At 43.6% G+C, this 16,400-nt stretch overlaps 2 protein-coding genes and 1 pseudogene across 4 annotated transcripts; 1 reads left to right on the top strand and 2 right to left on the bottom strand.

Moving 5' to 3' along the window:
• The first annotated feature begins 53 nt into the window (after positions 1 to 53).
• Positions 54 to 3,218, top strand: LOC136531464 (26S proteasome non-ATPase regulatory subunit 13 homolog B-like). Of its 2 annotated transcripts, none has more exons than XM_066524125.1 (6): positions 54 to 258; positions 1,369 to 1,691; positions 1,782 to 1,862; positions 2,213 to 2,409; positions 2,480 to 2,579; positions 2,675 to 3,218. In XM_066524125.1, the coding sequence occupies exons 1-6, from the start codon at positions 204 to 206 to the stop codon at positions 2,858 to 2,860; spliced, it is 942 nt and encodes a 313-aa protein (XP_066380222.1). In that variant the 5' UTR covers positions 54 to 203; the 3' UTR covers positions 2,861 to 3,218. The 2 variants fall into 2 exon arrangements, with proteins under 2 accessions (XP_066380222.1, XP_066380223.1); XM_066524126.1 differs by having other exon boundaries at positions 71 to 258; positions 1,245 to 1,691.
• Positions 3,219 to 3,356: 138 nt separating this feature from the next.
• LOC136531462 (uncharacterized) lies at positions 3,357 to 9,948 on the bottom strand (annotated as a pseudogene).
• Positions 9,949 to 12,999: 3,051 nt separating this feature from the next.
• LOC136531463 (phosphoribulokinase, chloroplastic-like) lies at positions 13,000 to 15,036 on the bottom strand. 2 transcript variants are annotated; one of them, XM_066524122.1, is made up of 5 exons: positions 14,472 to 15,035; positions 14,022 to 14,106; positions 13,849 to 13,933; positions 13,497 to 13,747; positions 13,000 to 13,377 (listed from the first exon to the last, which is right to left on the bottom strand). In XM_066524122.1, exons 1-5 carry the CDS (start codon positions 14,975 to 14,977, stop codon positions 13,156 to 13,158), a joined length of 1,149 nt encoding a protein of 382 aa, XP_066380219.1. In that variant the 5' UTR covers positions 14,978 to 15,035; the 3' UTR covers positions 13,000 to 13,155. The 2 variants fall into 2 exon arrangements, with proteins under 2 accessions (XP_066380219.1, XP_066380220.1); XM_066524123.1 differs by having other exon boundaries at positions 13,176 to 13,377; positions 13,534 to 13,747; positions 14,472 to 15,036.
• Between the last annotated feature and the right edge of the window lie 1,364 nt (positions 15,037 to 16,400).

Here is a 16,400-nt window from a genome sequence, read left to right as displayed (position 1 = left end):
GCCCGACCGCGACCGAGCAGATCGATCCATCGTTCTTCGGTTCTTCCAGCTCGTGCAGTGCTCGTCTTCTTGGCCGGGAAGAAAGAAAAGGGGCTTTGGCTGGCGATGGCGGCGGCGATGGAGTTCCTGGAGGCGCAGGGCGCGACCCGGCCGGAGCTCGCGGAGTGGTACGCGGCGCTCGCCGACCTGTACCAGCGAAAGCTATGGCACCAGCTCACCCTCAAGCTGGATCAGTTCCTCGCGGTCGCCGTCGTCCAGGTCCGCATGATTTCATCATTAATGATGTCTCGTTTTGTTTACCTACCCTAGTCGGTTGTCTTCTGGCGTGCAGCGTGCGGCTTGATCTTTTAGGGTTAAACTTTAAAGGGGGCGCATTTTTACTTGTGGCCGTTAGCTTTTAAGTTCAATGCTGTGCGCTGCAGCGCGCGGAGTAGATGGTAATCTCACATGGGTGAGGTGTTTGTGTGGGTTAATTATGTTAAGAGAACACCATCATGCAATACTGTCTATCAGTATAGGTTCGAGTTCGATCATAGGAGCGTGCATACCTAAGTTTGGATTATGTGTAATATGTTTCTACTACACTCCTAGAGTTAAATGCTTGAGTTTTTGTTGCTTTTAGTTTACTACTCCTACTTAACAGATACTCTTGCTTAACTTGCTATGGTTTTGATTGTCTACACACCTATTACATTTCCTATCCTAAGGTGTAAACATGTCACAGCTGTTGTAATGTGATGTATCTTTAATTTATCTCTTGGGCTTAAGAAATAATTACCCATTGTGAATACATACTGGTTGCTTGTGCTCAGAATTTTGGTTGCTAACTCTATTAATCTGTGGAAATTGTGACCCTTTGGAAATTGTTTCTTATGTAAACTAGCTCACTTGTGTCGGTACAGAATCATAGTTCATTGGACTTAATTGTTATTAATATATAATATATATTATGCAATATGGAATGACTTCCCTTCAAGCACCAATTACATATAGTATTATTAGTTAACATTGTGCAAATAGGTAGTTTTCTTCCTGAAAGCAATGGATGAATAAATTTTCAGTTATCACATTGCAATTCACATCTATGTTGTGAAATTATAAAGTACTCTTATCACATTCACATGTAGATTCATACTTCCACAGATACTTCGAGGCCTTTTTATCAACAGTTTGATTGCCCTTTTACTGTCTTTACCACTGCGCTGATCGCTTTGTGTGTGTGTGTGTGTGTGTTTTTCATTCAGGCGGGTGATGCTCTGATTCAGCTTTATAATCATTTCATCTCTGATTTTGAGACAAAGATCAATCTTCTTAAATTTGCTCACTTCACAGTCGTAGTTTCACGCCAGTATTTGGACAAGGATGCAGGTATAAACTATCTTGAAGGCGTAATTTCAAAACTGCGTGATACCCCGGAATCGCGGATTGAAGAGCCCATTCTGTATGTAAAGATGCAGATAGCAGCATTTCTTCTTGAGAAAGGGAATCAAAAGGATTGTAAGAAGCTGCTAGAAGAGGGCAAAACCACTTTGGACAGCATGGTTGATGTTGATCCTTCTGTGCATGGTACCTATTACTGGGTGTGTTCTCAGTATCATAAGTCCCGTCAAGACTACTCAGAATTCTACAAAAGTGCTCTTCTTTATCTTGCATATACAACAGTCGAGTCACTTTCAGAACCATTCAAACAGGTTTTACATATTACTCCCTGCTTATATTTTGATACCAATAGATTGGGCTTATTCTTACAGTTTCTGATAGGGTTTATATATGAGTTTCAGAACCTGGCATTTGACCTCTCACTTGCTGCTTTATTGGGTGAAAACATTTACAACTTCGGGGAGCTACTTGCCCATCCGATCGTAAGTACAAGTTTTGCACTCGATTGTTCGTGATGTCTTCTTTAGAACTGAGTCCTTGATTTTGAATTGTCTTGTCTAGGACTTTAATTTTGTCCATACGGAAGATTTTAGAATGCCATTGCTATAATCAAATGCAAATTTGCTAAGCTGGATCAATGTGTTTTTCTTATATATGGCATATGAATCATTGACTTCACTTGACATGAAAATACAGCCTGATAAATAAACTTTGCTGTATTCATGAACCAAACTCGTGGCCATACCTAACAGCTTGCATAGTCAAATTTATCTTCACTATAGTGCAATTGCTTTGAGAATTCGAACTGATTTCCATTGTTGACATCATGTAGATCCATAGCCTTTTGGGAACTCAGGCTGAGTGGATATTTCATATGTTGCAAGCTTTCAACTCTGGGAATCTAGCCTTGTACCAAGAAATCTGCAAAGCTCATAACACCGCTTTGAGTGCACAGCTTGCATTGGTGCAAAACGAGATGAATCTTATTGAAAAGATCAACATTCTTTGCTTGATGGAAATCATTTTCAGGTAATTCTCGTGGTCATCTGGTGCTATCATGAGCGAAGCTTAGTTCAGTAACAGCTTTGTCTACTTGCAGTCGATCATCTGAAAACCGCACGATCCCAATGCGGGATATAGCAGAACAGACCAAGCTCTCTGTTGAAGATGTGGAGTATCTACTAATGAAGTGCCTCTCTGTAAGACCTACCCTCCAAAAACCGTGCTTGGCCCTTTTTGTTCTTGTGGCAGTATCATCATGGTCTTTTGACATTACTATGTTTTTTTTCTTCAGGCTCGTCTTATAGAAGCCATAATTGATCAGGTCGATGGAGTTGTCCATGTTTCATGGGTTCAACCAAGGGTGTTGGGCATAGACCAAGTGAAATCCTTGCGTGACCGCTTGGATACATGGATTGGGAAGGTCAATACGACCTTGCTTTCTGTTGAAGCTGAGACACCAGATTTGGTATCTTCGTGATGTTCTACTCCTCTCGAAGGATCACTGTGATATAATCTGATGTGAACGAAGTCATTAGATATTTATCGGGTTGTCCCCCTGTAACGATTGCTGTAACAGTGTAACCTCGTTGCTTCAGTTTTACAGTGTACATTCTTATGGAACCGTTGCTTCGCAGAATGCTTCAGCTGACTCTTAGCTTAAGGTGCGATCTTTTTTTTTTTTAACAATAAGACACCGAACCGAAACAAGCATTCAGCCATTCACCTACGTCTACGCTCGACGATTAAGTGGTCTCAAATCACAAGGAATCAGCATAAATGACTTAAGATTTCGAGGGAATTCCATAGCACTTCTCCAAAAGCCAAGGATTAGAAATCAAAACTTAAACTGTAACCATCTTACATACATCTCAATACAATGAGAATGGCGATATCCAAATGCTAAACAAAATTTGCCAACATCGTGTTGCTAGTGTCCACTACTATATATATCCATATGAACCATAACGAATCAGTGGTCACAAATCACACTAGTCAGCATATATGACTTCCAGCATTTTCAAGGAATCCATAGCATTTTTGCAAAAGACGGGGGTTAGAACACAACTCAGCTGTGACTACTATCCTACACCTATATCTCAATACAATGGAATGGCGATAAGCAACTGCTAAACAAAATTTGCCAGCACCATGTTGCCGGGGCCTAGTACATAGAGTATAACTGTAAGAACAAGGATTTGGTTCAGATTTGAGAAGAGTGTGGGCCTTCTAGTTCTGATCTTGGACAATTATCTGATTAACCACGCCAACAGCAATCGTGCGCCCAGATGACCTCAAGTATGCCCTCCCAAGAGCACGGCTCTTAGAGAATTCCTGAACACAGACAGCTCCATCTAGTGTGACCTGAAAAATTGCAAGAAAAACAGTACACTGGTATGTGAAATGTATGATCGTTGGGTAGTCTAAAAGAAAGCCATTCACAGTGATCCATTTCATTTATTACCTGTATAAGAGCATTCTGCTTGGATTTAAGAAATCGAGGTGCCGATTTACTTGGTTTGCCAGTCTTGTCAAGTAATGCAATGATTTTTGTTACTCTTGCGGCCTCCTTCACATGATGTATGTGAAATTCCACCTAGGTCCAGTCATCCAGAACATTGTTATGATATGCTGGTAAAAGCTAATCAAGCAGAATTTGTCATAATTTTACCTGAGAGCCAACAAGAATAGGAGTAGTGATGTCCAGGACTAGAACCTTCAGCTCCAAGTGGTTAGCTACAGCCACAGGGAAACCAGGGTGGCAAAGAACCCCGCCAGGTATTAGTTGACTTCCATCAATACCCTGTAAACAAATCGCCACATTATCACCAGCTCTTGCTATGGTGCATGAATTGGAGTCCCGCTCAATGGTTTTCACAGTCGCCTCTTGCCCAGAAGGTAGAACTAACACCTGCAACAGGAAATAAAGGATGTCACAGAAAAATATAAGCATCACCATATAATTCACGACCATTCAACTGAACAGTAAAGAAAGAATGGGAAAGGAAAAAATTTCCCCAGGACATTATTAAACAACTTAGATGCAGATAAATTCCCGTATCTTGATACTGAAAGGTCAAGGATTAGCATCACATGGCCAAGATCATGGTTTTAAACTTTTAATAAATATACTGGAACCTTATCCACTTCATATCAAATTCTCAATGCAATAGTGGATCATTTAATCATTTAACGCGTCTGCAGGGAAGAGAAGCTCCATAGGAACATACCTTAGAACCATTTTGAATGGCTCCAGTTTCCAATTTTCCATAAGCTGCCCATTGTCCTGTTGACTGAGACTTTATAACATCACAGATTGGAAGAATCAAGGGCATTCAAAACATCCCGAGAAGGAAGCTGCAGGGAATCTATAGCATCCAAGAGGCAAAACCCTTGATACCTAACAGGATATCTCCATTTTAGATACACAAAAGAAACAGCATACTCCTAATCACATAGAAACCCTTCGTGGCCAACAAAAAAAAAATATAACATTCTTCCCATACATGTTCAAGGTCCACACTCTCAAATTTGACCAAATAGGCGCTGTGAAAATATACATGTGATGATTGAAAAAGGCTACTGAGTAGTAGAAACCAATTTTTTTATTAAAAAACAACATTGAACATTTAACTGCAGGCATAGTTCATTTAAGAGTAGTGAGAAGCTGTTCTCCAAAACATTGACAGGTTTTAGTATGAAATTAACCAAACAACATTAACATGAAAATCCATAGCAGCATAGCTGTTCACAACCATTTGCTCCAAATATGGATAAGCAAATTGCCAGCTAAACTACAGTCTCTTTTACTTGTAGTTAAAGAGATGGACAATCTCCAAACACTTCCACCTTTTTCCTGATTACATGTAGAAAAAATATATATACAGCGTTCAATTCTCTCCAGACAACATCAGTCGTCATTTGATATATGTAGTTCAACTTCTTAAATTTAATTACTTAGATCAAAATGATGAAAGTGACATGTAGATATGTCTTGAAAAACAAATGACAATATTACATATTTACATTTATAACCAATATATTACAATGGAATTCAGCATCACAGTTCACACTTTAGAGATTGTATTGATGCTCAAAACGACATTGACCGAAGCGAGTATAACTACTGTTAGTGATAATCGCCTAAGATAGTTTCATGCAAGGCAGCAAGAGGAACTATTATACATTGCTATACAGTCCAGACGATGTCTATTTTGGACTGTGGTAGTATTAGAGATATGAGCACCACAAAACATGTATACGCTGAAGCAATTTTTACAACACTATTCAATCCATGAGATGATATAGATTTAAGATCCATTTGCAACAATAGGTTTGAACTTTGAAGCGCCTTCTAAACAGAAAGGAACGATAAGTCATAAATTTCAGACTACTCGTAGGAGGTCATAAGCTAGACAACCTCATCATTGTAATGTAATTATCCGACATGGAACAAAAGTTCACCTGATATCGAACTTACCACAAGGTTAAACGAGCATCTGAAGGAGCATTGATCAAATTTTGGTTTTCTACAACACTAAGAGGAATCCAGGTAATAGCTGAGTCCTTGAAGTTGCATGACCGCAGGAAACTACCAAGTTGTAGTTTGATGAAATCAAACCTTTCTTTTGCATACACAACAGCATCCATCTTGTTGACTGCGACAACAAGCTGTTCGACACCAAAGCTTCTAACAAGCTGAGCATGCTCTTTAGTCTGGCCAACACCTTTTCCTCCTTCACCGTCCATGCCAGCTTCAAAAGAACCAGTGGAAGCATCGACGACAAGAATAGCTGCATCAGCTTGTGTTGCACCAGATATCATATTTGGCACAAAATCTTTGTGGCCAGGTGAGTCAAGTAAAACTACACGGAATTTCTTAGTCTCCAAATAAGCCACAGCCACAGTCATTGTCACACCCCGTTCCCTTTCTTCACTGCTCTCATCCATGGCCCATGCAAAAGCAAATGACCCCTTCCCCTAAAAAAATGCAATATAAAACAGACAGTTATTACACACATTAAGAAATAGAGTGGCTTATATGAAAGAGGGGACCAACATACTTTCTCTTTCGACTCCTTTTCATTCTTGTGCATAACTTTTTTTGATATCCTTCCTAAGAGATGCAGTAATCTCCCAGATAGTGTCGACTTCCCAGAATCAACATGACCAACCTGCCCACATTGTTCAAAGTCACTTCCCTTCAGACATCGTACATGTAGAAGAACAACAATGTCCAAATAATAGATACTGTATTTACAACAGAAGTTGGGTGATGACCTACTATTGCAAGGTTTAGTTGGCTCAGCACCCCTGACTCCGGATCAGCTAACATCCACTTCTCAGGCTTATACTCTTCAGACAAACAAGGTTTTGTAACATTCACATTGTTGTTGTCTACATTTAGCTGGCCTAGGTCAGAAGAGAGTTTCTGGATCACATTGTCATTCTGTGAAGAACTGCTAGCCCCGCCACTCTGGTTACCCTTCGGCTGAAAACCATCGGAAGCCAACAGAGCTATCCTTTCCACAGGTACTTCAGAAAGTACAGGTGTTTTCTTCTTTTTTTCAGCACCTAGTGAGCTTCCAGCAGATGTTAACTGCATGGAATTGGCTGTTGAGATGCACAAAACAATTAGAATTGAGGAAACAGGAAAAAAGATAACTACCTGTTAATAGAATATGCAGCATATCAACTTTAGTTTGGCACATCAATCAATCTTAATACAAGAACACCTCAATTCAGAAAGCGTGCCAAGCAAGATATTGACTGCAAAGCCATTGAACAAGCAAACCATTTCTTTAGTGTATATAGACAATGTTTAGCAATTAGCATCCAAAAATACTTATGGATAGCCCAATGCTATGGACTGCAATAGCAACAAAGGTCTTCAACTAGACTGGGATTGACAGAAAAAAAAAGTCCACAAAGCCATGGGAACATCAAACGTCGGTCCGTAGTGGGAAAAAAGAAAACCAAGATCCTTTTCGGCACATACGAGAAGCAAATGTGCATGGTTATACTGCTAGTCATTATTTTTCCCTTCCATTTTTCCTATTTATTTGGATGATTAGGAAGAAGCAACCAACTCAATAGTACATGCCAACTGAGTTCTTAGTTAGACATATGAACAATCTAATAATCTATACAAATGATGCAAATTTGTATCAATAATACATTTATCATAAGACATACTAGCATGCTTTCTCGCAGAATCACCATCAGAATCCAGAGAACGAATCTTCACTGGCGTCCTGGCAGAATTGGTTTTTGACGCAGCAGATGTCCTTGGCTCACTTGACACTGCAACGGCTGCATCTGACAGAACAATGATAACATGTAAGGAAACATTACGATTCCTTGTATACTTATAAACAGAATCAGAATTGTTGAAGCATGTGTGACTCTGATACCTTTTAACAGACCATCCTTCGCAGATTTGACAAAGGTCTCACGGAAAACCCCACACATCTCACAGTACATCATGCTTTCATGATTACTGAACGTGCACATGGAACATGTCCAATGAACCGGCACTGTACTTGAGGACTTCTTCAATGATTCTATGAAAGATATTGGCAACAAATATTAGAGATCAATGAGCCATATACTCATATTACAGTCCATTGGGTTGTACTAGCAGAGAAACTCCTCAAAACTAAACCATGCAATAAGGACATAAAGTGCAACACATGTAAAGCATAGACGTTTGAAGATCCAAAGGATACCAATCAAATCAATTAGCTGGATGACCAAAAAATCATTTCCATAGCTCAGGATGTTAAAAACAATACTATGCATGTTCACCACATGCCCACAATCCGGCAAACAATCAGCAGCGATACCTGCTAGAAGAGTGGTAACCTGCTAAGCCCCATACATTTTCATACTGCACAAGGTTTTTGTTTAAATTTTGACTGCTGACTCGATGTGTGAAAATTGACCTCAGAATGCAAATATGCATGATGCCTTCAGGCAACGAATATGCAACACAACATCTCCATAGCACAGCATAAGAGGATGCAAATTTTGCATGTAGTAAATCACTGTTTCAATTTCACATACAGAATGCTACATCTACAATAAAACTGGGCACAATTACATGCAACCCACATCAAGCAGTTGAGCCTATCAGCAGTTGGTGACCAAAATAGGCAGTAGAAATTAATGCAAGACAACGAAATAAACACTAATCAGCTGGGCAGCCATTGATTTGAGCAATAGAACAGCTGTTGTGAAAAAATAGGCACATTTCCGATTGTCTCAATCAGACTATAAAGCAGCTCTAGTAACCATTGCCACCTCTTTAGAGATGATATATTGATATGGATAAAGCCAGAAGATTCAGAAGTATACCTTTCCCCATGTTAACAGGATGGTTGTTGCCGTATTCGGTTTCATCATACTCATCATAGTCATCATCATCATACTCATCATAGTCATCGTAGTCATCATCGTAGTCGGGTCCAGATACAACCTTGCGAGGCATTTTCCTGGCATAAGGAGATTCCAACAAGGAAAGCACTGTGATCCATGCACATGGCTAGTAAAGTCAAAATCAGGAATGGCTCAACTCAATAAGGATTCCTATAATCCCATCCACAACAAAATAGCCAGTTGCCAGTGGCATATGCAGTACCAAATGCGGCACCAGAACAGAGGGGTTCCTAATGACATACTCGGTAAGACTAACATAAGCTTCGGCTCCAACCAATTGTCATCCCTAACCCAGCCGCACATCCATACTTAATAGATGCAATTGAAATTCACAGTTTGAAAAAGCCTAGCAATCTGATGCCAAAGCAAGTAGCTAACTCAATTGCCTAATATAACCTCTCTCAGCTCACCCACAATCTAGCAAATATTTCATGCTAATAGTTGGCAAGATTTTCTTTCCCCAAACAAACTGAGAAGTACATCATCAAGTTCATGTCTCTGTCTCCAGAAAATACACAATTCTACTCACAAATTACAGCACATCAAACAGAGCAAGCTATAGAGATTCCAGAGAACGAGAGACAGATGATAACTCACCGCGTATCTAATCTACTTACTTCGCACCCACAAAAATTCAGTCCTCTCTGCAGCCGTATCTACAGCTGCTGCACTACACCCACTCCCTCCTCTCCCCAAGTCCCTAAACCCTAATGCTGCTTTCGCATCGAACGGCGTCGCTGCCTCCCCGGACTGTACCAGTACCACCCGCCCAGCCCGCTACTGCCGCGTACAATCACTGAGGTTCCGGAGTCGACTGCAACTGACAACCGCGCGCGCCCACGAATGTGAGAACAGACAGATTGGGGCACCCTCATAACTGAAGCGGAAGCGGAAGCGCAGCAGCCCCAGACCCAAAAGCGCAGCGGAAAATGCCAGAAAACCATTGGTTGAGACGGGGAGAGAGCCGGTGTACCTCGACGCCGGCTAGATGTGATCGGGGGCTTAGGCTTGAACTCTCTCGCCGCTCTCCGGAGCTCGCTTCTCTGGACTGGAGTCGCGAGGAGGTTGAGGATCGTGTCGGGGAACGGCCGGTTGGGGCAAGTCGATCAGGCGCGGCCGCGGCTCGGTGCGGTATGGGAGAAGAAGGGGAGAAGCGAAGGAAACGGGAGGCCAAGGGACTTCTTCGGCTGCGTGGGCCAACTTGTTGGCGGTTCTTACATGGGCCTTGGGCCGACCGACCTTATTTAATCTTGTGTCGCGTGTCTCGTGTCTCCACCGCCGCCAAGGGAGAAGGAAAGAGGTGGAGCGCGAATGCGCGATGCAGAGCAGATGCGGAAGAAAAAGCGGAGGAGTATCGCCGTCGGCGCAGATCCGTCCGACGCTTCCTCACCTGTCGACTGTCGACCGGCTCATCCCCTGTCAGCTGGGTGCATCAGCAGACCGGGAGTCCACCGCCGATTCGTCGCATCTGCTCGTTGCCCCGGCACGATTGAAGTTTGAGGTCAAATTGGCTGAAGGCCTTGTACTGAACAAGAAGTGGGACGAGCTTGAAGAGTATTTATTCAGGTTCCTGACCGATGTTGAGGGTGACAGAAAGCACTCCCATCCTGGGCCGAGGATTAATTGGGAAAGGTGAATTTGAGCAAGCAAGACAAATTTTCAGAGACAAGGTTGAGCCCCTGTCTTGCGATGAGGATTCTCTGTACAGACCAACCGACCTTGAGCTCCGTGTTGATAAGCTTAAGGACATGGTGAACAATAACAGTTTACCTCCTGATTTTGTCAAAGAAAATGTCAGAGTGGCTGTTCTCGACTATCTCCAGCTTTACTTTGCTGAATCCTTAGGTGAAAAAAGATCTGGACACAAGCATAACTGCGAAATGTTTTCTAAAGTCTTCCATGGTTGGGAAGGTGAGGCGATATAGCTGCTTAGCTTGTGGATGGGTTCTGTCAGTTGGCCGGGTCGCTCCAGGTATATCCGATCACACCAAGCATTCTTCTGCTTCATGTGGACGTTGTCCGAGAGTCACAGAGCAGATGCTAAAACGTCTTGCATACATTGAGGGGGGTCAAGAGCTTGACATAAAGGTGATTGCAGATGTCTACTTGAAGAACTCATCAAAGAAGAAAAAGGCAGCATCTCAGTCTGCATCGGCATCAAACAAGAGGAAGGCACCTGATGATATTTCTCGCCATCAATCTCTTGTGCTTGTGCCTGTTGATCCGGTACTTGCCGTAACTATTTTGGGTAGCATTCTAGATGTGAACGCGTCAGCACTGATGTTACTCTCAAAAGTAAAAGACTCTGTTTGTGCAGAGGTGATGGACATATGCGCAAGGCAAGACGGTCTGATTGTGGGGCTGAGAGGGACATTGGTTGACGCAATAGCCCACGAGACCCCTGTCGAAGATGGATATGCATTTTTCTTGAAGGTTAGTGCACTGCTTGATTCGCGAAGTGGTTTGTTTCCATTGCTAAAACACATTCCAGAGACTGTTTCAGAGCTATTGTTGAAGGAGGATAAGCTCCTTTATGATTTAAGGTATAGCTGTTTGTATGCTGCTGCGACTCCAGCTCCGTTGGCCGCTACGGCAGCAGAGCCTGAGGAACCGCACCAAATGGCCAGGAGAGGAGAAATGCTTTTGCACGTGTCGAAGAGGAGCCGGAGCCATTTCGTAGGTACAAAAGAGAAGCTGCTTTTCTGGGGCTTTGGCCGAGAGCTCCGACTCCGGCAACGGAACACCTCGAGAGGAGCCCTGCCAAACGCGCCCTCAGTCAACCCCGGCACTTTCAAGCTCTGGAAGTTGCCAGTAGATAGGGGGTGTCATTGTAATAGGTAGTGGTGCATAGGTCAGCAGGACCCAGGGTAGGGGCATGATGTGACATTGCTAGTTTGCCACGCTGGGATGTTTTCTTGTTAAAATAAAATCTGAAAAACAGTCAGTACAAGAAATGTAAATGTTTCTTTATCAGGAATAGTTATTTTCCTAAGCACATATGAACCCGAATTGCATTCCAGCATCAGTCCAAAATGCTCTTTTCTGTAACTATATAAGTAACATAATGTATCTTCATTGTGCTTGTCTATTGAATCCCAAAATTACAATATACAAAATTCAGATAGAATATTTCAGTATAGTTTTAGCTGGTTGAGGATATTTTATTGACCTGTGAAAGAACAAGAAACTGTGCCCTTAACTGCCCTGAAAATCCGATTGAAGGTCACATGATGAATTACCAGGCTGACGAACTGGTTGAAATTCAGTTGTATATTTTGCAGAGCATTCAGTTCAGTAATGGAATATTTGTCCTGACATCCATTTAATTGCTCTTTATTGGCTTCACATCCAATATCATGGATATGACCATAAAAATTTCAGATCAAGTAAGATCGAAAGTTTGTATTCAGTACAAGACACTGTATTGGTTTGCCAAAGTATCAAGTGGAGCTACTGAAACACATTTGTGGGACTACGGAAGGCAGAGAACCGCACCTCTTGTATCTGTACTTTTATCATTTTGTTTAACTTAATTTGCAGTAGGGGTGCGCCCCTCCTGTTTTACTCAAAAAAGGTTCTACCATATTACTGTATTTAAAAATAAGCAAAAGGTAATAATATTTTATATTGTTATACTATGTTTCTGATCTATACTCACAAAAGCCAACAAATTGGTGTGCAAATGGCACACAAAGCTGACCACATGGAGGGTGGAGACAAATGGAACTTAAGACAATAAAATGTGTTGTTCCCATCTTCTCACCAATACTAAAAGAAAGGAAAAGTACAGACAACAGTTTCAACTGTCATGTAAAAGAAATGCAGCTAGAATAGATAAATGCTAAAATGAACCTTTTCCATAAATATTCGGTGAGTCCAGAAAATGAAATCAGCATAGGTATTTCTCCCGAAGTAGTCCAAGTGCGCGAGTCATTGATATACAGTAGCTAGTTTTGCAGATAATATAGGAGATGCTAACACTTTAATTTACAAAGGGAATGACCAAACTATTTTAATAGAGTCAGAGCATAATATACACTAAAATGAAGAATTCTTTCTAAACACGTTAACAAGAGACGCGAGAGTGAGAGTCCATCTCGTGTGGACATGCAGATAAAGCACTGCTCAGTACACTATCCCTGCAGCACTTATTCAGAACTACTTTTCAGCCATAGAACAATGTTTTACTCTCACAACATTTCAGCATAAACATCAGCATAAGCCAAATTTCGGCATCAGCGAACAGGGTGGCAGTACAAAACTAGCTACTGTGTACTAGTAGTACAAGGCAACCATCACGAGACCTTGATAGCGTTGGCCGTCATGGCGGCCCTCTGATCAGCGACGTGCGACGATCTGCTCGTAGAGATCCCTGATCTTGAGACCGACAATGGTCTGGAAGAGCCCCGTGCCGTTGCTGCTGCCCGGGAAGTCGGCGTGCTTGAGCATCTGCTGCGCCACCTCCCCGTAGAACTTGGTTGACAGGTTGCTCAGGTGGGTCTCCACGTAGATGAGCTCGTCCAGCTTGTCGAACTGCCCGTCCATCTCCACCACCGACACCTTCAGTTCAGACAGGAATTAATACCATCCAAAGGTTCACGAGAGTGCATGAAACGCTGTTAGTGACGCAGATCGAGACAGTGATGAGTGCGTGATTGTCACTGTCGTCAGTTCATCACCTCGTGCCCGAAGTAGGTGCCGAAGCCGTAGGCGAACCTGATGCCGGGGTAGGAGCAGGAGAGCTTCCGGCCGCAGGGGATCCAGTTGACGGTGGATCCTTCGTCGAAGAGGTACACCGGGGCGAAGTGCTCCACGCCTTCCTTCATGATCAGCTTCACGCGCAGCACCTTGCCCTCGTCGTCGCCCGGGCCCGGGATCAGCTGCGTCGGCAGGACCTCGATCACGGCGTCCGCGTACTGCTTCTGCGGCTCTGCAGCAGCAGCAGGAAGAAGAAGAGGAGGGATATGAATTACTCTGCACTGTGACTTGTGCATTCTTCGCGTGCAATGCAAGGTTGCCGGCAGGCTTCACCAATGTAAGCATCGAAGTCGGGCTTCCTTGCCTCGATGCTGGCCCTGATGCTCTCAAGGCTGTGCCCACGCTCTGCCATGTCTCTCTGCAGAATGGAAGCTCAAAATAAATGGTCGTGAAATCCAGGCAGACAACAACGTCCTGACGATGAGCAGTATCGATACACGACGGACCTGAACTTTCCATGCAAACTTCACTTCGTTGCTGATGTCCAGGTAGATGCTCAAGTCTAGCAGGTCCCTCACGCGCTCATCGTACCTGACACAGGCAACAACAGATAGTAGATTATTGAGCATCGCAGGCTGGCAGCGCATTAATGAAAAAAATGACGAAACAAAATGAGGCAAGGGATGCCTCAGTAGTCAGCCCTTGTTTAGTCGTAGGAATTTGGATTTTGGGGCTACTGTAGCACGTTCGTTTTTATTTGGCAAATAGTGTTCAAACATGGACTAATTAGGCTCAAAACGTTCGTCTCGCAATTTTCCACCAAACTGTGCAATTAGTTTTTCTTTTCGTCTACATTTAATGCTTCATGCACAGGCCGCAAACATTCGATGTGACAAGTACTGTAGCAACTTTTTAGAAGTTGAGGTGGAACTAAACAAGGGCTCAAGTAGTCTCACATTGGGTGCAGCCCCTTGATGACGAGGATCTCGGGCGGGGTGATGAGCTCGGGCGGGTCGAGGCGGCCGGTGACGTGGTTGTAGACGGGCTTCTCGACGGCGCGGCCCTCCTTGATGGCCCTCACCTGCTCGTACATGAGGTCGAAGTCGTGGGCCCTCGGGTCCAGCGCCGTGACGCCCTTCGCCTTCCTCCCGGCCCGGTCCAGCGAGTGGTAGTCGTCGAGGCAGATCACCCTGGCGGTGTCGCTCACCAGCGTGTTGGAGTTCGGGTTCCCGCCCCTCGGCGGCTCCGCGCCGCCGCCCAACACGCTCGTCAGCCGCCGCATGAACGTGCTCTTCCCGCACCCGGAGTCCGCCGCCACCCCGATCACCACCGTCTTTGAGCACGACACGCGGATGGTGGTAGTGGTTGGGTAGGCTCGACTCCGGCTTCGAAGAAGGATGGCCGTGCCCGCAGGCGAGTAGAGCGAGGTGGCGGCGCTCGTGTGCACCGTGAAGGCCGCCATGGATCAACCGTGCGTCCTTGTCTTGCCTTGGCACCGTAGATATATGGTCAGCAGCAGACGAAAGCGGAAAGCGACGACCATGAAAAAGCTTGGTGGTGGTTTTGTGGACAACGATATGGTGGGCCCCGCGTGGCTTACGTGGTACCATGTGGGTCACCTGCTGCGGATGAGAGAACCAGCACTGGAAACGGATCGGGGGCGGTCATGTCCCTACAGGCGCTACCAAATTCCGATACTGGAGTTCATAAAACATATTCTCTCCGTTTGAGAAAATAATGCAATTCTCGCTTTCCAAAAAATATTTTTTATGTTTAATCAAATATATATGAAAAATTACTAACATTTATGATACTATAAATAAACATTATTAAATTATAGTTATGAAATATATTTTTATAATAAACCTATTTAGAAATATAGATGTTAATATAATTTTCTAAATTTGGTCGAACTTAAAAAAGTTTGAAATTTTTGGACGGAGAAAGTACCATGGGCCTGTTTGATACAGCTTATAAGCTGCTTATGGTCAAAATAAGCTGAAATCAACAGCTAAATGCTACGCTTTTCAGCAGCTTATTCTGGCTACACTTATTCCCACAGCTCTACTAAGGCCCCGTTTGACAGAGCTTTATTTCACTAGTGAAGCTATTTTTTTTTTGCTTCAGCTCCACGAACAGTTCCACCGGTGGAGCTGAAGCGGTTTTGGTAAACCGTTTGGCAAAATGGCTTCCCTGTGAGAGCATGTTTTTAGAGGCCTGGAGGAGGAGCCGGGAGAAGCCACTTTTTTTGGCTCCATCCCACCCCAAATCACTGTGAGAGCATGTTTTTAGGGGCTTCACAAGTGAAGCTATTTTACTTTATCCCGTTTGGTAGAAAACGGCTCCAAACGGCTCCTGAAGCCGGTGGAGAAGCCCTGCCAAACGGGACCTAAAAAGCAGAAGCTGGATCAGACCAGAATATTTTGACCGCCGCTTTTACTCTATTTGTCGGTACATAAAGTGACCAACTAGTGAATATTTGTAGTTTTGCTGTACGTTGTGATCGGAGGTGGCCTAGCACTCAATGACACAGGATTTATACTGGTTCAGGCAACGTGCCCTACGTCCAGTCGGGTCGGTGACTTTATTTCTGAGCCTAGGCGCTCGAAGTTTGCAGTGGGGTTACAAAAGAGAAGGAGAAAGATGGGGTGTACAAGAGGTCCGGTCAGCTCCGGTTGGAAGGGCCGAGAGTGACAGAAACTTCGCTATGAGCTAAGTGTTCAAACGGGTGCTTGAGATCCGAACCTGGCGGTTCTGTGGTTGTGAGCTATCGATCTAAGAAACTCTGATCAACTGGAATCGGTCTTCTTTGTTGGAGGAAGCGCACCCCCTTTTATAGATGAAGGAGACGGCTTTACAAGTAAGAGGGAAAGGGTGCGTATGTT

This window comes from Miscanthus floridulus, unplaced genomic scaffold (assembly GCF_019320115.1).
Source record: "Miscanthus floridulus cultivar M001 unplaced genomic scaffold, ASM1932011v1 fs_356_3_4, whole genome shotgun sequence".
Taxonomy (NCBI): Eukaryota; Viridiplantae; Streptophyta; class Magnoliopsida; order Poales; family Poaceae; genus Miscanthus; species Miscanthus floridulus.
The sequence above is the reverse complement of the archived record's forward strand: the minus strand, read 5'-3'. Positions and strand labels throughout refer to the sequence as shown.

Excerpts from the sequence above, each read along its gene's own strand:
- LOC136531464 (XM_066524126.1), top strand. The coding sequence starts at position 106 with ATGGCGGCGGCGATGGAGTTCCTGGAGGCGCAGGGCGCGACCCGGCCG. Across the intron at positions 259-1,244 it reads TCGCGGTCGCCGTCGTCCAG|GCGGGTGATGCTCTGATTCA; the intron begins GTCCGCATGATT and ends TTTTTCATTCAG. Across the intron at positions 2,410-2,479 it reads TTGATGGAAATCATTTTCAG|TCGATCATCTGAAAACCGCA; the intron begins GTAATTCTCGTG and ends GTCTACTTGCAG.
- LOC136531463 (XM_066524122.1), bottom strand. The coding sequence starts at position 14,977 with ATGGCGGCCTTCACGGTGCACACGAGCGCCGCCACCTCGCTCTACTCG. Across the intron at positions 14,107-14,471 it reads ATCAAGGGGCTGCACCCAAT|GTACGATGAGCGCGTGAGGG; the intron begins GTGAGACTACTT and ends TGCCTGTGTCAG. Across the intron at positions 13,934-14,021 it reads AGTTTGCATGGAAAGTTCAG|AGAGACATGGCAGAGCGTGG; the intron begins GTCCGTCGTGTA and ends TCCATTCTGCAG.